General features: G+C 42.0%; 1 protein-coding gene across 1 annotated transcript in view; it reads right to left on the bottom strand.

Annotated features, from left to right (window-relative positions):
• Nucleotides 1-346: 346 nt before the first annotated feature.
• Nucleotides 347-23040, bottom strand: part of LOC126091921 (activin receptor type-1) — a 90909-nt gene continuing 68215 nt past the window's right edge. The window contains exons 7-9 of the mRNA XM_049907239.1: nucleotides 19149-19336; nucleotides 18840-19065; nucleotides 347-958 (exon numbers count right to left, since the gene is read on the bottom strand). Coding sequence (XP_049763196.1) covers nucleotides 818-958; nucleotides 18840-19065; nucleotides 19149-19336 — 555 coding nt within the window. The 3' untranslated portion in view covers nucleotides 347-817. The remainder of the gene's footprint in view (nucleotides 959-18839; nucleotides 19066-19148; nucleotides 19337-23040) is intronic.

Consider the following 23040-nt stretch of genomic DNA (forward strand, 5'->3'; position numbering starts at 1 on the left):
AATGGTTGCACAATACATGTCACTAACAAATATACTGTAAATGCAACTCTAAAAATGTTTCTAAAATAAAAATATACTTAACATTTAGAACAGTTCCATTAACTGAAACATGCACACACATTCGACATGACCACTGAGTTGTAACTGTGGCACAATACTGTAATTAATTATGGCACATTCAGTTGTAAAGATAAAAGTACTTATTTTGAAGTACAATATGAACAAAATTCACATTGCTTTCAAGCAGCAAGGAAATCAGGCACATTACACACAATATTGCCATTGGAAGGAATCCCCCAGATATGATGGCAGCATATATATGCCACTTAATATCAGAAACAATTCAAAACTAATAAAGTAAACTTTATTATAATTCATACCAATAAAACATGAACAAGTACTTAGTGGACCTTTGTTCATTCTTAAATGGAACAAAGAACCACTGCAACAGTAACAATTTATTTCCCCAAACACATCAACAGCAACATCTCTTATGGGCACACTATACAAACTATGATTCTTCGCAAAATTTATGATGAAGAATGTCTTCTTTATGAGTTTAAATAAAATATGATTTTAACACCACTCCCATTCATTTTTGAATGTCACTAAAAAAATCACCAGTCATCTCACAATGATTATGACTTTGCCAAATTTCCTTATTTCTTTTAGAACAAAGAATCTTGGAGAGGTTGGTATTTGGCCTGTTTATGAATGAAACACATTTAACTGGCAAGTATGGGCAATAAGTAAAGTCTCACACCATAACAATACACTGAGCAAATATGGCCTCCATACGGCCATGTGTAGAGAATCACTACGAATCGAGGTCCAAGTTAACGTGAACATCGGAAGAAGCCAGTTTTACCAAAGTCTTCTTGATACGAAGAGCAGAAAGTCGGACATTTGGGTTCTGGTGCCAACATTCCTTGATAAGTTTCCCCATTCCACTCAGTGTCTAAAAAGAAAGTAACACCTATGAGAACAATGCACTACAATTTCATCTCTCTCTCTCTCTCTCTCTCTCTCGTGTGCGCGCGTGTACACACACACACACACACACACACACACACACACACACACACACACACTGTGTAAAAGCAAAATAAAATGTAATTTATTTTCTGTTGACATACAATACCTTTTTTGTTATTTTGTATTATCAGAATGCTCATTAGCGTCAAAATATGTTGGAGATTAAATGTGACCATATGCATTCACAAGGGGAAGAAAATGGGGGCATCACACAATATTCAAAGACAATGAATCACTGAGGTAAAAAAAAAAAAAAAAAAAAAAAAAAAAAAAAAAAAAAAAAAAAAAAAATGGAAGTTTTACAAATTGATCTTCCCGTCTTGCGACACTAAAATTATGTTAGAAATACCTAAGAATCAACTCTGTCCATTGTGGCACATTCAGAGTTGGAGCTGTAACGCATGTCTTTACTGTAAGAAACAGCGTAAAGAATTACTTTAAAACACTACAATGACCCTGTTGTAGCAGACTCAACTAACAGAAAAGGTATCTACTCTCTTTTTTAGTCATCATTCTTCTGACTACTTTGCTGTGACTAGCCGCAATTTCCTCTCCTGCACCAAACCATCCATCTAAGAGTATCACTTACACCTTGTCCACAATTATTTATTGGATATATTATAATCTTTGTCTTCCAATTTTTGCCCTAAAGTATCTTGAAAGTTTATCTCTGATATCTTAGAACTTGTCATACGTTTCTCCAACTCACAAGCAAACTATCACCTTTCAACATAATCTAGGCCTCAGGCTATGTTACAGATATGTATCTCATCAGGACTAAGGTTTCCTATTCACATCCATTGGCTTTGCCAACTCGCAACCAAATTGTTATTTTTCAATCAGTACGCATGCGGCATTCCAAAATGCTGTGCATGAACATGGGATTTTTCCAGAGCTCATACCTTGGATTCTATAGGTGATAGAAAGGAAAGGTCAACTGTCCTAGCTATCCCTTGGGCTACAGACCATTTGTATAGTCAACAGGATTGTCTTAGTGTACCTACCCTAGGGGATAGGGTCAAATTTTGACTGTTACACACTTCCTGCAGCTTATGCAAGGAGCAAAGCAGATGATTTATTAATTTACTTTTTTGCATTACATATTGTCTATGGTACGCCTTAAGAAGCTTATGGAGGCACCATTTAGTTCATAGACAGTTTACGAGAAAATTCAAAAAACATGATTTTTGGATACCACAACTGAGCCACAGATTTCAAGACGGCTGAAATTTTTACTATATATTCGCTAGAGCCCGATTTCAACCAAACATTAAATTTTTCTTGATGTCTTATCCGTTTCCAAGCTACAGATGTTCAAAGTTACCCTAGTTGTACATGTAACATACAGAAGTAAAATCTGGTGCGAAGTAAAATTTAAATAATAAATACCAGCAGAAAAGTGCTCATATTTTAACAATACATTCTCTAGGCATTTATCTAGAAGAACCATCTCTCTATTTTCATAAATATTTATCTGTTATTGAGAAACACTGCAAAAACATGGTTTTTGGATGCTAAAACTGAGCCACTGGAAGATAGTAGATGGTGACTGTGGTATGGAGAGAGCGAAGGAGACAATGGAAATATGAGAGAAAGAGAGTGACACAGTGGCAGCGGAACAAAGTTGACAGTGACACAGAAGCACTAGGAAAAGAGTGAAGGAGATAGTGCCAGAGGGAGAACATTAAAGAGAAGGAGAAAGTGCAAGTGGGTGAGAGCCAGTGGTAATGAGAGAGAGAGAGTCAATGACAATTACAAGAAGGCAGAGAGAGATACTGAGAGTGACAATAGATAGCAGCAGTTGTAGTAGGAGAGCGCAAGAGATGAGACAGTGACAAGAGATAGCAGCAGTTGCAGTAGGAGAGCGCAAGAGATGAGACAGTGACAAGAGATAGCAGCAGTAGCAGTAGAAGAGCACAAGAGGGAGACAGTGGCTGTGAGAGGAGATTGTGATAATAGGATGGTGGGGACTGTGGCTGTGATACAGGAGACAATGACAACGAGTTTGGCATGAGTAAATGGGAACAGGCAACTGGGAGTAGATGAGTGTGAGCAACTTACAGTGATGGACTAATGTGTGAACACGTTATGGTTATGGGAACTTGTGAGAGTGAGATGCGAGTTACATATTAAAAACAATTTTTAAATGTGCTGAGAACAGTAGACTGAGGCAGCTGGTATCCCACTTTTCAATCAGAATATTTTACAACAAGAAGCCTAATAGCCTTGTTTGTACTCAGATAGGAGCATTTTCCTTCAGATGTAACCTATACCTTGGGCTACACTATGGACTAGACTGTAACTAAAGCCTACATAAAAAAGGGGGTATAGGAGGATACACATCAATGTTTTTTCCCTCCCCGTTTGCACGTGTATGACGTCACACCACATAATTACAGTACCAGTAGGGTAACTTGAAATGTTTTCCATATATTTCTTCCCTTGCTGATTCTACAAGAACTTCCTTATTTCTTATCATTCCACTCAATTTTAACAGTGCTGCCCGATCTGCACCCAGTATATGCTCTGCCTTAGCTGCTGACCCGCCTTTGCAAGTAAAGGCAGAAATTTTATTACTCACCAGAGGTCCACATAATACACCTTGGACCCTATTCGGTGCCAGCCCTGTGCCCCAAGACCACCATCTTTTAATTTACGGGAGTTGTGTCAAATCCATGCCGCGCAGAACTGTTGCCTATTAAATTATAAAAGTGGACCAAAAAACTATTATGCTGGTAGCCGTGTTTCAGCAGTGTATATAGTCATCTATCTCCATAACAACTGACTGTCACTGGCCAACTATTTTGTGCAAAAAGAAATCTTTATCGTATGTCAAACAATGGAAACTTCATGTCGTAACACCAACAATATTAGGAAAAGGATGAATTGCTACTCACCATAAAGATGACCTGCTGAATTGCAGAGAAACACAATGAAAAGACTTACATATTATATCTTTTGGCCAAAGTCTTATTCAGCAAAGAAAACACACACACACAAACACACACACACACACACACACACACACACACACACACACACACACACACAGCAGGCACATCTCCTAAAGGTGCGCCTGGCAGTCTCTAGGTCTGCAAGTCCAGTCGGACAGTGCTCTTCTCCCCACCTTCCTGTACATTGCTATCACTTCCTCTTCCCACCCCACTCCAGACTGATATTCGCATGACATAGCGTTCTGATCACAACTGCTGGTGGTAGTGATCATGTGCGCATGAGATGTGATTGCTTGTATGAATGAGTGTGTGTTTCCTTTGCTGAAAAAGGCTTTGGCTGAAAGCTATAATGTGTAACACTCTTTTCATCATGCCTGTCTGCAACTTGACAGGTCATCTTTACGGTGACCAGCAATCCAGCATTCTCCTAGTATTGTCTTTATCATATGTGTAAGACATTTAGTTTGGTTCACATTCAATAACAAGTTACTAGAAGCAGCTGCAACGAACACTCGGAAAACATCATTCCACAACATACTGTCAGTCCAGAAAAATCTCATAGGAAGGAAGGTTATATTTCTGCAAAATTCTAGAACATATTCTATCCACAAATTAATACAGATTTAAAAAGTCATGTAAAACTCAGCTTGCCCTTTTGCTGCCTAATAAGTATCCTGAGAAACACGGATGAAGAGCAACAGACAAATTACATATTCCTACACTTCCAGAAAGTGTCGAACACAGTGTCACAACGCATGCTGCTAACAAAAACCTGAGCATACAGAACAGGTTCTCGGATATGTCAGTGGCTTGAAGATTTTATAAGGACCAGAACCCAGTACGTTGCTGTGGACAGCGAGTGTTCATCAGAGACAAGGGTAATGTCAAGAGTGCCTGGGGAAGCGTGCTGCTATAGACATAAACGATCTGACAGATACGGTGAGCAGCAATCTACGACTGTCTGCTGGAAGAGAACTTGTTCTAAATGTGGTTGTTGTTGTTGTTGTCTTCAGTCCTGAGACTGGTTTGATGCAGCTCTCCATGCTACTCTATCCTGTGCAAGCTTTTTCATCTCCCAGTACCTACTGCAGCCTACATCCTTCTGAATCTGCTTAATGTATTCATCTCTTGGTCTCCCTCTACGATTTTTAGCCTCCACGCTGCCCTCCAGTACTAAATTGGTGATCCCTTGATGCCTCAGAACATGTCCTACCAACCGATCCCTTCTTCTAGTCAAGTTGTGCCACAAACTCCTCTTCTCCCCAATTCTATTCAATACCTCCTCATTAGTTATGTGATCTACCCATCTAATCTTCAGCATTCTTCTTTAGCACCACATTTCGAAAGCTTCTATTCTCTTTTGTCTAAACTATTTATCGTTCACGTTTCACTTCCATACATGGCTACACTCCATACAAATACTTTCAGAAACGGCTTCCTGACACTTAAATCTATACTCGATGTTAACAAATTTCTCTTCTTCAGAAACGCTTTCCTTGCCATTGACAGTCTACCTTTCATATCCTCTCTACTTCGACCATCATCAGTTATTTTGCTCCCCAAATAGCAAAACTCGTTTACTACTTTAAGTGTCTCATTTCCAAATCTAATTCCCTCAGCATCATCCAATTTAATTCGACTACATTCCACTATCCTCGTTTTGCTTTTGTTGATGTTCATCTGATACCTTCCTTTCAATACACTGTCCATTCCATTCAACTGCTCTTCCAAGTACTTTGCTGTCTCTGACAGAATTACAATGTCATCGGCGAACCTAAAAGTTTTTATTTCTTCTCCATGGATTTTAATGCCTACTCTGAACTACAACCCTGTCTCACTCCCTTCCCAACCTCTGTTTCCCTTTCATGTCCCTCGACTCTTATAACTGCCATCTGCTTTCTATACAAATTGAAAATAGCATTTCGCTCCCTGGATTTTACCCCTGCCACCTTCAGAATTTGAAAGAGAGTATTCCAGTCAATATTGTCAAACGCTTTCTCTAAGTTTACAAATGCTAGAAACGTAGGTTTGCCTTTCCTTAATCTTTCTTCTAAGATAAGTCGTAGGGTCAGTATTGCCTCACGTGTTCCAACATTTCTGCGGGATCCAAACTGATCTTCCCCGAGGTCGGCTTCTACCAGTTTTTCCATTCGTCTGTAAAGAATTCGCGTTAGTATTTTGCAGCTGTGACTTATTAAACTGATAGTTCGGTAATTTTCACGTCCGTCAACACCTGCTTTCTTTGGGATTGGAATTATTATATTCTTCTTGAAGTCTGAGGGAATTTCGCCTGTCTCATACATCTTGCTCACCAGATGGTAGAGTTTTGTCAGGACTGGCTCTCCCAAGGCAGTCAGTAGTTCTGTTGGAACATTGTCTATTCCCGGGGCCTTGTTTCGACTTAGGTCTTTCAGTGCTCTGTCAAACTCTTCACACAGTATCATATCTCCCATTTCATCTTCATCTACATCAGGGCTTCACAACATACGTGCTCGCGGAGCAAGCTGTGAGCAGCAAGGCGCGAGCATGGAGCAGCGCGAGCACGCTACTCCCACTACCGGACCAGAGCGGAGAGTGGGGAAAGTCACGTGGGGCAACAACAGCTGCCGCCAGTCAATGTAAATCCGCGGCCACCTGCAGGGATATCACTCACGAATTATTACTGCGACAAATGAAACAAATAAAGGAGAATGTACACATGCCACATAATTTTATTAGGTTAGTGTATGCCTCTACATTCGCATTAATTTGTGAACTGTTACACAATAAAAGGTGTCACTGAAGTGTGGGATTCTTGGTTATCTTGTACTTTTTGCCCTTTACAATTGCGTCTATGTTTGGAGTAATTGTTCTTGTGCATTTTAGGCGCAGCGTGCAGTTTAAATTTCGATCAGACAATGTGTTTCTCAGGTGCGTCTTGTTACATTTCATTGCAGAGAACAGTTGTTCACAAACATACGTGGAACCGAACATTGATATTATTGTAGCCACCAGTTTGTGCAAATGAGGAAATCTACCCTGAGGGAAGTGTCTGTAGAATTTCAAAATGTTTTTCTTGTTCTGAAATTTGTCTCTGTATTCTCTGTCACACTGCAGGTCAATAATTTCTTGCTGCAGCTCAGGACGAATCTCTTAAATATTTGCTGAATATGGAGAGAACAGATCAGAATCACTGTCTAGTGCTGTCAGATCTTGAAAGCGCTGATCAACTAAACTATGTGAATAACGTTCACAGTCTTTGTGAACATCTTGCATGGATGATAATTTAGGAAAATGAGCTAGGTTTCCTGTTTCCAGCTGACTCACCCAAAGTGTCAATTTCATTTTAAAAGCTCGTATTCGATCTATGAAAAGAGTAATTAGCAGATCTTTACCTTGTAGTAAAATGTTCAAAGCATTCAGATGGCTAGTTAAATCTGCTAAGAACGCGAGATCACATTCAAACGTGCGCGCGCTTTTCCCCTCCCTCCTTACTCCGCGACCTTGTACCTGCTCGCGAGTACGTGCCTGAGCAAACGCGAGTACTCGCGCTCAAAACCGGCCAGTTGTTAAGCCCTGATCTACATCCTCTCATTTCCATTATATTGTCCTCAAGTACAGGGTTATTACAAATGATTGAAGCGATTTCACAGCTCTACAGTAACTTTATTATTTGAGATATTTTCACAATGCTTTGCACACACATACAAAATCTCAAAAAGTTTTTTTTAGGCATTCACAAATGTTCGATATGTGCCCCTTTAGTGATTCGGCAGACATCAAGCCGATAATCAAGTTCCTCCCACACTCGGCGCAGCATGTACCCATCAATGAGTTCGAAAGCATCGTTGATGCGAGCTCGCAGTTCTGGCACGTTTCTTGGTAGAGGAGGTTTAAACACTGAATCTTTCACATAACCCCACAGAAAGAAATCGCATGGGGTTAAGTCGGGAGATCGTGGAGGCCATGACATGAATTGCTGATCATGATCTCCACCACGACCGATCCATCGGTTTTCCAATCTCCTGTTTAAGAAATGCCGAACATCATAATGGAAGTGCGGTGGAGCACCATCCTGTTGAAAGATGAAGTCGGCGCTGTCGGTCTCCAGTTCTGGCATGAGCCAATTTTCCGCGGGCTACACGTGAAACTTGCCCGCACGCGTTCAACCGTTTCTTCGCTCACTGCAGGCTGACCCATTGATTTCCCCTTACAGAGGCATCCAGAAGCTTTAAACTGCGCATACCATCGCCGAATGGAGTTAGCAGTTGGTGGATCTTTGTTGAACTTCGTCCTGAAGTGTCGTTGCACTGTTATGACTGACTGATGTGAGTGCATTTCAAGCACGACATACGCTTTCTCGGCTCCTGTCGCCATTTTGTCTCACTGCGCTCTCGAGTGCTCTGACGGCAGAAACCTGAAGTGCGGCTTCAGCCGAACAAAACTTTATGAGTTTTTCTACGTATCTGTAGTGTGTCATGACCATATGTCAATGAATGAAGCTACAGTGAATTTATGAAATCGCTTCAATCATTTGTAATAGCCCTGTACATCGCCCTTGTATAGACCCTCTATATACTCCTTCCACCTTTCTGCTTTCCCCTCTTTGCTTAGAACTGGGTTTCCATCTGAGCTCTTGATATTCACGCAAGTGGTTCTCTTTTCTCCAAAGGTCTCTTTAATTTTCCTGTAGGCAGTATCTATCTTACCCCTCATGAGATAAGCCTCTACATCCTTACATTTGTCCTCTAGCCATCCCTGTTTAGCCATTTTGCACTTCCTGTCAATCTCATTTTTGAGATGTTTGTATTCCTTTTTGCCTGCTTCATTTACTGCATTTTTATATTTTCTCCTTTCATCAATTAAATTCAATATTTCTTCTGTTACCGAAGGATTTCTACTAGCCCTCATCTTTTTACCTACTTGATCCTCTGCTGCCTTCACTATTTCATCCCTCAAAGCTACCCATTCTTCTTCTACTGTATTTCTTTCCCCCATTCCTGTCAATTGTTCCCTTATGCTCTCCCTGAAACTCTGTACAACCTCTGGTTCTTTCAGTTTATCCAGGTCCCATCTCCTTAAATTCCCACCTTTTTGCGGTTTCTTCAGTTTTAATCTACAGTTCATAACCAATAGATTGTGGTCAGAGTCCACATCTGCCCCTGGAAATGTCCTACAGTTTAAAACCTGGTTCCTAAATCTCTGTCTTACCATTATATAATCTATATGAAACCTTTTAGTATCTCCATGGTTCTTCCATGTATACAACCTTCTTTCATGATTCTTGAACCAAGTGTTAGCTATGATTAAGTTATGCTCTGTGCAAAATTCTACCAGGCTGCTTCCTCTTTCATTTCTTAACCCTAATCCATATTCACCCACTACGTTTCCTTCTCTTCCTTTTCCTACTGTTGAATTCCAGTCACCCATGACTATTAAATTTTCGTCTCCCTTCACTATCTGAATAATTTCTTTTATCTCATCTTACATTTCATCAATTTCTTCATCATCTGCAGAGCTAGTTTGCATATAAACTTGTACTACTGTAGTATGAGTGGGTTTTGTGTCTATCTTGGCCACAATAATGCATTCCATATGCTGTTTGTAGTAGCGTACCTGCACTCCTATTTTTTTTATTTATTATTAAACCTACTCCTGCATTACCCCTATTTGATTTTGTATTTATAACCCTGTATTCACCTGACCAAAGGTCTTGTTCCTCCTGCCACCAAACTTCACTAATTCCCACTATATCGAACTTTAACCTATTCATTTCCCTTTTTAAATTTTCTAACCTACCTGCCCGATTAAGGAATCTGACATTCCACGTTCCGATCCGTAGAACGCCGGTTTTCTTTCTCCTGATCACAACGTCCTGAGTAGTCTCCACCCGGAGATCCGAATGGGGGACTATTTTACCTCCGGAATATTTTACCCAAGAGGACGCCATCATCAATTAATCATACAGTAAAGCTGTATGCCCTCGGGAAAAATTACGGCTGTAGTTTCCCCTTGCTTTCAGCCGTTCGCAGTACCACAACAGCAAGGCCGTTTTGGTTAGCGTTACAAGGACAGATCAGTCAATCATCCAGACTGTTGCCCCTGCAACTACTGAAAAGGCTGCTGCCCCTCTTCAGGAACCACACATTTGTCTGGCCTCTCAATAGATACCCCTCCGTTGTGGTTGCACCTATGGTATGGCTATCTGTATCGTTGAGGCACGCAAGCCTCCCCACCAACGGCAAGCTTCATGGTCCATAGGGGGAAGGCTCTAAATGTGGAAAACTGTAATTAATGCAGATTAGTAGGAAAAATAATCCTGTCAAGTTCAAAAACAGTATTATTGGTGTGCTGCTTAACACAATTATGTCGATTAAATATCTAGGTGGAACACTGCAAAGCTACATGAAATAGAACGAGCTTGTAAAGTCAATTGTAGGGAAAGTGAATGGCAGACTTGGGAAGTGTAGCTCATCTATAAAGGAGACTACATTCAGAACACTTGTGACACCCATTCTTAAGAACTGCTCACTTGTTTGGGATCCCCATCACGTCACATTTACAGAAGACATTCAAGTAACTGGATGCGTGCTTTTGTATTTCTTATTATATGCTGTTATTCCAGATGGGGGAAGGGTGGTGGTGGTGGTGGTTTGGAACATGTGTTCTTTTCCTGAAACACTACTCAGAAAGTTTAGAGAAACTGCATTTGCAACAGACTGCAAAAGAATTACACTGCCACCAATATACATCTTGTGTAAGGACACCCAAGGCAAGGTAAGAGAAATCGGGCTCCTACAGAAGCAAATAGGCAGCCATTTTTTCTTTACTCTACCTTTTTACTCTATTTGCAAGTGAAACAGAAAGGGGAATGAGTGACTGTGGTACAAGGCACCTTTTGCCATGCACAGTATGGTGACTTGTGGAGTACTTGTGTAGCTGTAAATACTTATATGCGCGTATGGTTAAACAATGAGTGATTTAGTCTTACCAGAGAAGCAGTCAGTCATGTAACTGCTATGGCGGCAAATGGAGTTTACTGCTTAAGGACGTCTGTACTTCAAGTCTTGCAATCAATGGTACCAACTGAAATTTTGCATCATGAGTCAAAGCTATGCTTTTACAGTCACCTAGACCCAGCGTATCTGTTTCTGCACACAAGATAAGCATTCTTCTGTTAATAAGGACAAACTTTTCAGTCTTCTAAAGAAATGTCTCCCCCGTGTTAAATACCGTATTTACTCGAATCTAAGGCGCACTCGAATCTAAGCCGCACCAGAAAAATGAGACTCGAATTAAAGGAAAAAAAAAATTTCGCAAATCTAAGCCGCAGCTGAAATTTGAGACTCGAAATTCAAGGGGAGAGAAAAGTTTTAGGCCGCACCTCCAAATCGAAACAAAGTTGGTCCACTGTAATATGAGACACAATTCAGGTCGAATGAATGACGATACAGCTACAGTAGTTTGGTTCGAGCCGTAAGCTTAGCAGATAAGCTTTACCAGGTAGCCATTGCTATGCGTCAGGCGCTCCGTCCTTATTTATACGGGTACCCTTCGTTTTTCATGTGCTTCGTCTGGTTTGAATTGATTGCTTATTTTTCTTTGATCTGATAATTGCCGTTCTCTTTGTTATAGGTGTTTTCGTCACTCTAAGCTGAAAATGCATTACTGTACTGTGTCATGCATTGTTTGTCGCATTCCGATAATGAATGTTCACGACCTGTCGCCGCTCGCGGCATGGTTTGCTTTTGTGCGTCCTACCACCGCTTACAATAAAAAAACAAGAGAATAATTGTCTCAGTAGCGTAACAATGGTAAGAGACTGCTATTTGTTGTTATTTACACTGCTGCTTTCTTTGATAATGGTCAACAAGAACCAAATAATAAACTGCGTATGATAGAAGATGTTCTGAATGAGAGTTTAGCGACAATTTTTCTCTGTTTGAAAATCTTTGCAGACGCCTCTTTAGTACATTATTTTTTGCACAGAAATTAGAGTCACCTTAGATTTAAAAATCTAGTCAATTGCCGCGCGCGCTTCATTTCTGACTGTATCACTATTAGGCATAAGAATAATATGAATATGAACATGACATATGTGTACACTTCCGCGTTTGTGTTGTCCCACTCTAGTTTCGTAGTTTATTAGGCAGACAGGAGTTAAATGAGATAGCAGCAAACACGAAAGAATACATGGCAAAATGTTTATATTCGTATTATTCTTATGGTGAAGACAATACTGCATGTGATTCAGAATTCACAAAAGTTCCCATTAGCAACCATCTCTTCTCACAGGTAGAAAAAAAATCAGAACGTAGAATTGGCCATACTGACAAACATCGCAAACGGTCTTGCCAGTCGGATTTTCGTAGTGCATTGAAAAGCTGCTACATTCGAAGATGAACAATACGGAATTTGTATTTACTTCGTTGGATAATGTATGAAAATGCAGTGGTCGAAATTCGGGTTGGAGAAAAAAGCTAGTCTTCCATCTTTTTTTTTAAATTTATTTACTGACGCAGAGGTTTTGGCGCCAGTATTTATCTTTGTGCCTGTAAAGCATGCCTGTGTAGCGCTACATATATTCGACGGCAGAAGTTAGTTGTGGCGGCACCTACCAACATATTTCAGAACTTCCGATTACTTTGCACTCGATTCTAAGCCACAGGCGGTTTTTTGGATTACAAAAACCGGAAAAAAAGTGCGGCTTAGATTCGAGTAAATACGGTAGTTGTACAGTGATCTCACTGACATTCTCACACACACTCCCCAGTTGATGGGGATGTTATCAGATAAATTATGTGTGGTCAATTTCTGTCCTGTTCAGTGAGATGTGATGACTGAACACAGTTAACAATGTGGATACCAGAGTACTGAATGTCTAACCATTTTCTTAAATGGAACATATGGTGTCTCTCTCCAGCTACCATTTCCCATTCAAAAGAACATAAATCTCATCATGGAGCCATAAACACATTAAGAGTCTCAAAGAGGACTGTACTGATGGCACATCTTTAGATTTTTTTTTCAGGTAACATTAGTGCCACTGTACAACATTATGTGATCAAAAGTAGCCAGACACCCCAAAAAACATACATTTTTCATATTAGTTGCATTGTGCTGCCACCTACTGCCAGGTACTCCGCATCAGCGACCTCAGTAGTTATTAGACATTGTGAGAAAGCAGAGTGGGGTGTCCGCGGATTCACGAACTTTGAACGTGGTCAGGTGATTGGGTGTCACTTACGTCATGTCTGTACGTGAGATTTCCAAACTCCTAAACATCCCTAGGTTCACTGTTTTCAACATGATAGTGAAATGGAAACATGAAGGGACATGTACAGCACAAAAGTGCACAGGCCAACCTTCTCTGTTGACTGACAGAGACCGCCGACAGTTGAAGAGGGTCATAATGTGTAACAGGCAGACGTCTATCCAGACCATCACACGGGAATTCCAAACTGTATCAGGATCCACTGCAAGTACTATGACAATTGGGCAGGAGGAGAGAAAACTTGGATTTCATGTTGGAGCGGCTGCTCATAAGCCACACATCACGCTAGTAAATGCCAAATGATGCATTACTTAGTGTAAGGAGCATAAACATTGAATGACTGAACAGTGGAAAAATGTTGTGTGGAGTGATGAATCATGGTACACGATGTGGCGATTCAATGCAGGGTGCGGGTATGGGGAATGCCCAGTGAGTTGTATCTGCCAGCATGTGTAGTGCCAACAGTAAAATACGGAGGTGGTAGTGTAATGGCGTGGTCGTTTTTCATGGAGGGTCTTGCACCCCTTGTTGTTTTGCATGGCACTATCACAGCACAGGCCTACACCGACGTTTTAAGCACCTTCTTGCTTCCCACCGTTGAAGAGCAATTCGGGGATGGCGATTGTATCTTTCAACACGATCGAGCACCTGTTCATAATGCACGGCTTATGGCGGAGTGGTTACATGACAATAACATCCCAGTAATGGACTGGCCTGCACAGAGACCTGACCTGAATCCTATACAACATCTTTGGGATGTTTTGGAATGCCAACTTCATGACAGGCCTCACCTACTGACATTGATACCTCTCCTCAGTGTAGCACTGCCCTTCCCTAAGAATCCTTCTAGCAACTCACTGAACATATGCCTGTGAGAGTGGAAGCTGTCATCAAGGCTAAGGGTGGGCCAATACCATACTGAATTCCAGCATTACTGATGGAGGGCGCTACAAACTTTTAAGTCATTTTCAGCCATGTATCCGGATACTTTTGATCACATAGTGCATATGCATACTGTTGTTCTAAGACCTTAAACATTTCACTGTAAAAATATTTATTTTATACAGATGACAACAGTGTGGAAGAGTTCAACAAAGGGTAACCAAAAGATCCGAGAGCAAACTGTGTATCCTGTCTAGTTGGCAATTCCATTTCTCACACAATATTTTGGCAACTGATGTAATTTTCATTGTGTGTTTTGAGTTACTATCAGCCTCCACTGTTTAGACTGTGCTGGAATCTAGCTACGTGAAAATGTCTACAGACATGCAATGTAAGACAGAACCAGGTCAACCAAAGATGATGTGACTTACCAAACGAAAGCGCTGGCAGGTTGATAGACACACAAACAAACACAAACATACACACAAAATTCAAGCTTTCGCAACCGACGGTTGCTTCATCAGGAAAGAGGGAAGGAGAGGGAAAGACGAAAGGATGAGGGTTTTAAGGGAGAGGGTAAGGAATCATTCCAATCCCGGGAGTGGAAAGACTTACCTTAGGGGGAAAAAAGGACAGGTATACACTCGCACACACACACACACACACATATCCATCCGCACATACACAGTCACAAGCAGACATTTGTAAATGCAAAGAGTTTGGGCAGAGATGTCAGTCGAGGCGGAAGTACAGAGGCAAAGATGTTGTTGAAAGACAGGTGAGGTATGAGCGGCGGCAACTTGAAATTAGCGGAGGTTGAGGCCTGGCGGATAACGAGAAGAGAGGATATACTGAAGGGCAAGTTCCCATCTCCGGAGTTCTGACAGGTTGGTGTTAGAGGGAAGTATCCACATAACCCGGACGGTGTAACACTGTGCCAAGATGTGCTGGCCATGCACCAAGGCATGTTTAGCCACAGGGTGATCCTCATTACCAACAAACACTGTCTGCTTGTGTCCATTCAAGCGAATGGACAGTTTGTTGCTGGTCATTCCCACATAGAAAGCTTCACAGTGTAGGCAGGTCAGTTGGTAAATCACGTGGGTGCTTTCACACGTGGCTCTGCCTTTGATCGTGTACACCTTCCGGGTTACAGGACTGGAGTAGGTGGTGGTGGGAGGGTGCATGGAACAGGTTTTACACCGGGGGCGGTTACAAGGGTAGGAGCCAGAGGGTAGGGAACGTGGTTGGGGGATTTCATAGGGATGAACTAAGAGGTTACGAAGGTTAGGTGGACGGCGGAAAGACACTCTTGGTGGAGTGGGGAGGATTTCATGAAGGATGGATCTCATTTCAGGGCAGGATTTGAGGAAGTCGTATCCCTGCTGGAGAGCCACATTCAGAGTCTGATCCAGTCCCGGAAAGTATCCTGTCACAAGTGGGGCAGTTTTGGAGTTCTTCTGTGTGAGGTTCTGGGTTTGAGGGGATGAGGAAGTGGCTCTGGTTATTTGCTTCTGTACCAGGTCGGGAGGGTAGTTGCGGGATGCGAAAGCTGTTTTCAGGTTGTTGGTGTAATGGTTCAGGGATTCCGGACTGGAGCAGATTCGTTTGCCACGAAGACCTAGGCTGTAAGGAAGGGACCGTTTGATGTGGAATGGGTAGCAGCTGTCATAATGGAGGTACTGTTGCTTGTTGGTGGGTTTGATGTGGACGGACGTGTGAAGCTGGCCATTGGACAGATGGAGGTCAACGTCAAGGAAAGTGGCATGGGATTTGGAGTAGGACCAGGTGAATCTAATGGAACCAAAGGAGTTGAGATTGGAGAGGAAATTCTGGAGTTCTTCTTCACTGTGAGTCCAGATCATGAAGATGTCATCAATAAATCTGTACCAAACTTTGGGTTGGCAGGCTTGGGTAACCAAGAAAGCTTCCTCTAAGCGACCCATGAATAGGTTGGCATACGAGGGGGCCATCCTGGTACCCATGGCTGTTCCCTTTAATTGTTGGTATGTCTGGCCTTCGAAAGTGAAGTAGTTGTGGGTCAGGATGAAGCTGGCTAAGGTAATGAGGAAAGAGGTTTTAGGTAGGGTGGCAGGTGATCGGCATGAAAGGAAGTGCTCCATCGCAGCGAGGCCCTGGACGTGCGGAATATTTGTGTACAAGGAAGTGGCATCAATGGTTACAAGGATGGTTTCCGGGGGTAACAGATTGGGTAAGGATTCCAGGCGTTCGAGAAATTGGTTGGTGTCTTTGATGAAGGATGGGAGACTGCATGTAATGGGTTGAAGGTGTTGATCTACGTAGGCAGAGATATGTTCTGTGGGGGCTTGGTAACCAGCTACAATGGGGCGGCCGGGATGATTGGGTTTGTGAACTTTTGGAAGAAGGTAGAAGGTAGGGGTGCAGGGTGTCGGTGCGGTCAGGAGGTTGATGGAGTCAGGTGAAAGGTTTTGTAGGGGTCCTAAGGTTCTGAGGATTCCTTGAAGCTCTGCCTCGACATCAGGAATGGGATTACCTTGGCAAACTTTGTATGTAGTGTTGTCTGAAAGCTGACGCAGTCCCTCAGCCACATACTCCCGACGATCAAGTACCACGGTCGTGGAACCCTTGTCCGCCGGAAGAATGACGATGGATCGGTCAGCCTTCAGATCAAGGATAGCCTGGGCTTCAGCAGTGGTGATGTTGGGAGTAGGATTAAGTTTTTTTTAAGAAGGATTGAGAGGCAAGGCTGGAAGTCAGAAATTCCTGGAAGGTTTGGAGAGGGTGATTTTGAGGAAGAGGAGGTGGGTCCCGCTGTGACGGAGGACGGAACTGTTCCAGACAGGGTTCAATTTGGATAGTGTCTTGGGGAGTTGGATCACTAGGAGTAGGATTAGGATCATTTTTCTTCATGGCAAAGTGATATTTCCAGCAGAGAGTACGGGTGTAGGACAGTAAATCTTTGACGAGGGCTGATTGGTTGAATCTGGAAGTGGGGCTGAAGGTGAGGCCTTTGGATAGGACAGAGGTTTCGGATTGGGAGAGAGGTTTGGAGGAAAGGTTAACTACTGAATTAGGGTGTTGTGGTTCCAGGTTGTGTTGATTGGAATTTTGAGGTTTTGGGGGGAGTGGAGCTGGAAGTGGGAGATTGAGTAGATGGGAGAGACTGGGTCTGTGTGCAATGAGAGGAGGTTGAGGTTTGCTGGAAAGGTTGTGAAGGGTGAGTGAGTTGCCTTTCCGGAGGTGGGAAACCAGGAGATTGGATAGTTTTTTGAGGTGGAGGGTGGCATGCTGTTCTAATTTGCAGTTGGCCTGTAGGAGGATGCTGTGAACAGCTGGTGTGGATGTTGGAGAGGAAAGATTGAGGACTTTTATTAAGGATAGGAGTTGACGGGTGTGTTCCTTGGCTGAGTTGATGTGTAGGTGAAGGATTAGGTGGGTGAGGGCAATGGATTGTTCAGTTTGGAACTGGTATAGGGACTGATGGAAAGCGTCCGGGTTATCTGGATACTTCCCACTAACACCAACCTGTCAGAACACCGGAGAAGGGAACTTGCCCTTCAGTATATCCTCTCTTCTCATTATCCGCCAGGCCTCAACCTCCGCTAATTTCAAGTTGTCGCCGCTCATACTTCACCTGTCTTTCAACAACATCTTTGCCTCTGTACTTCCACCTCGACTGACATCTCTGCCCAAACTCTTTGCGTTTACAAATGTCTGCTTGTGACTGTGTATGTGCGGATGGATATGTGTGTGTGTGCACGCGAGTGTATATCGGTTTCCTTTTTTCCCTCTAAGGTAAGTCTTTCCACTCCTGGGATTGGAATGACTCCTTACCCTCTCCCTTAAAACCCACATCCTTTCGTCTTTCCCTCTCCTTCTCTCTTTCCTGATGAAGTAACTGTCGGTTGCGAAAGCTTGAATTTTGTGTGTATGTTTGTGTGTCTATCAACCTACCAGTGCTTTCGTTTGGTAAGTCACATCATCTTTGTTTTTAGATATATAGATAAGAAAACCAAAAAAATGTACAAATTATGTTATTATTGTTAATAACTCATCTATACTTGTAGGGAAGGATGCAGAATTAGAACACATAGCAACAAGTAGTACTTACACAGTTCAAAGTGACACACTCAAGGTAAGTAAGAATTCCTCTCTTGAAGGTATTTGAAAAGGTGAGCAATGTAATGAATAGAAAGTAGTATACTGCAATGAATACCCCAGTGGGTAATACACATAAGTAAAAAATAGATGATCAATGAGAGAGAGAGAGAGAGAGAGAGAGAGAGAGAGAGAGAGAGAGGTGGGGGTGTAAAGCATCGTAAGAATGCAACAATATGTTGGGTGAAAGGTACAATAAAACAATGAACTATAATCAAACTAAGAATAGGTAAGTTCACCAAGATAAGGTATCATGATTTCAAAATGATCACAAAAGGGACACATTCAGCCAAGTCTTCACTGTTGTACTGCAGGTATGCTTTCTGTCAATCATTCTTCAAGTAAGCTTACTTGCAATACCACTACTGTTGAATACTAAGCAGTCTTTGCATGTGGCTAAGTGCTCTTATAATTACATTATTATATTATTATTATTATTAATATTATTATTATTATTATAATATAATTACATTGGAGTCAGCTTCACATGGTGAGAAAAGAATGTAAGAGACAACGTTAACAATAAGCACAGTCCTGAGGGTAAGAGTTCTAACTATTGCAATAAGTTTACTCACAGCATTCGAAGCCCATCGATTGGGCACAATGGGGCGCTGCTGATCCACACACACTACCTTCTTCATATCTTCAAAACTGGGATCACTTGGCACTAGGTCATAAAATGGAGGTTTATAGTCCTCTGCTATACCATTTGACACTGTTCGTCGGCAGACCTCCCACAGAACTAGACCAAATGCATAAATGTCCACACGCTTGTAAGATTCGAAACAATCCAAGTTGATCCTGCAACAGACAATATCCAAGAAATGTCACTATTTTACTTTTATAATGAGCTGTGAGTAAAATGGGTAAATTTTGGGACTTACGATTCATCTAAAACTTCAGGACTCATGTATCGCTTGGTTCCAACACGAGGGTTGGAGCCTACATCCATCTTTCCTGTCGACTGAACGTGGGTTACAGCCAACCCAAAATCTGCTATCACACAGGAGCCATTCAGTTTAACGAGAATGTTCTTGCTTTTGATATCTCGATGGGCAATGGCTGGTTTTCCCTATAATTAGATATGTAAAGAAAAAAATGATTTCATTTTCTGTCTGACTCATATAGATAAACATACAAAGACTTAACTACTCACAGATGTTGATGAATAATTCCTTCCATTACACGCTAATTTATCACATAAAACAAAGTTTGTCATTAATATTATGTCACCTACTAGCAATCAGATCATTCACATATAAATTCACTTCTGATTCTCATTAGCCTGGATATTCGGAACATTTACTGCACAACAATTGGACAAAATGATACAAATTTTGATCTGATATTCTGCAGGGCCAACTCTGATGCCTAAATAAGCGAGAATCTTCTTGTGGGTTGATGTACAGTAAAACTTCGTTTATATGTTTTTCAACGGACTACAGAAAAAAACATGTAAGTGTGTGTATATGAAATATAGCACCATGCTATCAAATTAATTGGCAAACAAAAATGAGAAATTCAGTAAATAAGTAGTTACATTCTACAAAATGTTATATAGGTTTACTAGGTACCATACTTAACAAAGATACGAAGAAAAATGTAAACCTCTACACAGAAGAAAATGCCATTTCGTAAAAAAAGGCTGTAATTTTTGCTTGTTTTTTCTTTCACGCAGCAATAGCATTCACTGTACCCTCAAAACGAGATAACTCTATCATTATTTCATCAGAAACATTGTGGTGTGTCACAAATTGTGTAATTACTTCTAACGCATTTACTGCAGCGTTAAATGTCACGGAGGACTGCAGAGGCTCTTTTGTATCATCCTCATCGTCATTTCTTCTTCATCAAGGTTGCGCAATGCACGTTAAACTATCTCAGCAATAGTCATGGATTCTGTAATCAAGAGGTTTTTATCAATGTTCAAGTAATCCTCAAATGATGCCTGCTCTTCAAGTCGATTCCATTCTTCATCATTAGGTGAAATATCGCCAGTATATCCTGGCCGTACTTCACAACTAAATTCGGGATTTTTTTTATAGCTCTCACTTTTTATTCTGTTTTTGTATTCGGGATGTTGTAAGCTACACAGTGCTTCATCTGACTCGAATATTTCTATCAATTTTGTAATGTATGCGACACACCATGTAAATTTGGGAGTCATATTGATAAACATTGTGTGTCATACAGCTGCAGAGATAGTAGCACTCCAAGTGGTCGATTTCTCCATGCAGTAAACGTAAGACGAATGCTTCCTTTGATCAAATCTAAGGTGATGCACTAGATTTGATCAAAGAAAATTTGACCAATGTCTAACTTTGACAAAGTTCCTTATTACACTATTGGCCTTACCAATTCACTTCCCGGCAACCCACTTTGAAACACTGTATCATAACTTGTGCACACTGAGGATATTTTGGCAGAACACATACAAAAAAAGAAAAAAAAAAAAAAAAAAAAAAAAAAAAAAAAAAAAAAAAAAAAAAAAAAAATGTAGTTTTACTATATATAAATGATGATCGATAGGATTTTTTTTTCATTTGTCACAAAAAAAGAAAAAGAAAGGAAATGAAATGAATCTTCAGAGAAGCAGGACCATGGCTACAGGCCTTTAATTGTTTTCCAATGTAAACTAAAATGTCAACATGATATAAAAAACCAGTGAATGAGAAATCTACAACACTGAATTTCATTCTCATGCTAGTAAAATCAAACCTAGGTATATGCAGTCAAGTGGTGGCACTATCATTCCCCGCTGGAAACAAAGTCAATTCTACTGAATGAACTTGTTCACCTAAAATGACTTCTTAGGCAGTAATTTTCATATATCCCTTGACCATTAGAGAACCACTGCCAGGCTACACAGTTGCTAACCACTCCTGCTGTTCTCTCCATGTAAACATATGCAAACAGTGTAAATAGATCCTATAGACCATAGTATGTTTCCACTGGCCAACATTACAGGTTTTCTGACTGTTGAACCATGATGGCTCTTCTCTAGATTCATTTGCTCTAAAAACAACAGTCCTACTTGGAGTTTGTTGTTACTGTAGTTCACATATCAGTGTTCTGTGGATATGTACTGAGCTCGACAATAACCACCCTGTTTCTTTTCTGCTTGCATTCGGTAGAGGATGCTCCCTTTTGGATTTTGCATGATATACTGATGCAAAAAATAGCATTCAGGAAACTTTTTAACAGATCTGACATTACTGTCAAGGTGCCCGTACTAAGTGGACATCGATAATTTGCTCCAGAAAATTTTCCCAGATATTGCAATACAAACAGCTACATCAATGGTTTCCTGGTGAGTAAGGTAGCAAATGTCTGAAATGTGATGTCTATTTTGTTCAAAACAAGTTCCTTGTGTATGAAGGATTATCCACAAATATTATAGTAACACCTGCAAACAGATTCCACACAATGACACTAGTCATCCAAATAGTGCATCACATTAGGAAATCATAATGAGAATACCTCCAATACAAGTGTTAGAACTTCAAGTTTAACACATATATTTCGGAACAACACAACAACACATATAAGTCACAGAGTAAGTTGACAAATAAGACATGTGTACACATTAGCATTCGAATGAGCACTGAGTCCCCATCTAGCGGCCGCTGCTCGGCTGGCCGCTTAGGTGACGCAGCTGCTGCATGGCTGGCAGACAGCGCCGCATGTAGAGGACGCGCGTAATTGCGCGGCGGCACTTTGAATGATCGGCGAGTCACAACACTTTCCCCCCCTTTGAAATTGTTGCACTGGTCTTGATGGAGGTGTCCTGGAGATGGCTAACATCCATAGGCGTTGTTTGACTCGCCGTAAAGTCTCGAGGAGGCGGCTTCCCGTACGGACGGAAGTGTCCCCGATGATAACGGGTTGAGATGACAGGAGCTGTAGGGGTCGAATCTACTGGGGCCCCATGCACCAATCTGCCCGTTGCGTTGATATGACAGGAGACATGGGTGATGTGTCGGCGTCCGTTGGAGGAGGAGGAGGCGAGTAGATTTGCTCTGACAGAGGATGGTCCTCCGGTTCCTGCATGGGCATATCTCCTGGTGGCGTCCGTTCTGGTGCTGGCATCGCGATGACGGTGAGAGGGCTGCGTTGTTGAGTATTGAGAGATGCCAAGATCCCGAGTGTCAGGTAGAGCCAAAGGTGGTGTGGCGGCAGTCAGAACAGGCGTTGCTGGCACCCGAGGCCAAAGCTGGTCCGAATGACGCACTGCAACACCCGTGTCAGTCTGGATTTCATACAGGCGTCTGCCACGGTGTCTTAAGATGCGGCCCGAGCTCCATTTTGGCTGCCTGCCATATCCCCGTACCCAGAAGAGGTCGTCGGCGGTGAACCGGCCAAGTGAAGGCACCTGCGGCCGTGAGGTGGAAGGCCGCAGAAGATGAAGTAGCGTGCGGGGCTGTCGGCCATGTAAGAGCTCAGCCGGGCTGTGGTTGCCCATGGGGGTGAAACGGTAAGATGCCAGAAACTGGAGAAGTGCATCATCAGCAGCAGAAGAAGTCAGAAGTTTCCGCATCTGAGCCTTAAATGTGCGGACCAGTCGTTCAGCCTCACCGTTGGACTGTGGATGGAACGGCAGGGCCGTGACATGCGTAACGCCGTGACGAGCACAAAAATCTACAAATTCGGAAGAGGCGAATTGTGGACCATTATCAGTAACAAGAGTAGAGGGGGGGCCTTCCAAAGAAAAAATGCGGGCGAGAGCACTGGTGGTTGCCGCTGTGGTTAGGTGACGTGCAACGGACAATGAAAGGA

The sequence above is a fragment of the Schistocerca cancellata genome, chromosome 7, assembly GCF_023864275.1.
Source record: "Schistocerca cancellata isolate TAMUIC-IGC-003103 chromosome 7, iqSchCanc2.1, whole genome shotgun sequence".
Classification (NCBI taxonomy): domain Eukaryota; kingdom Metazoa; phylum Arthropoda; class Insecta; order Orthoptera; family Acrididae; genus Schistocerca; species Schistocerca cancellata.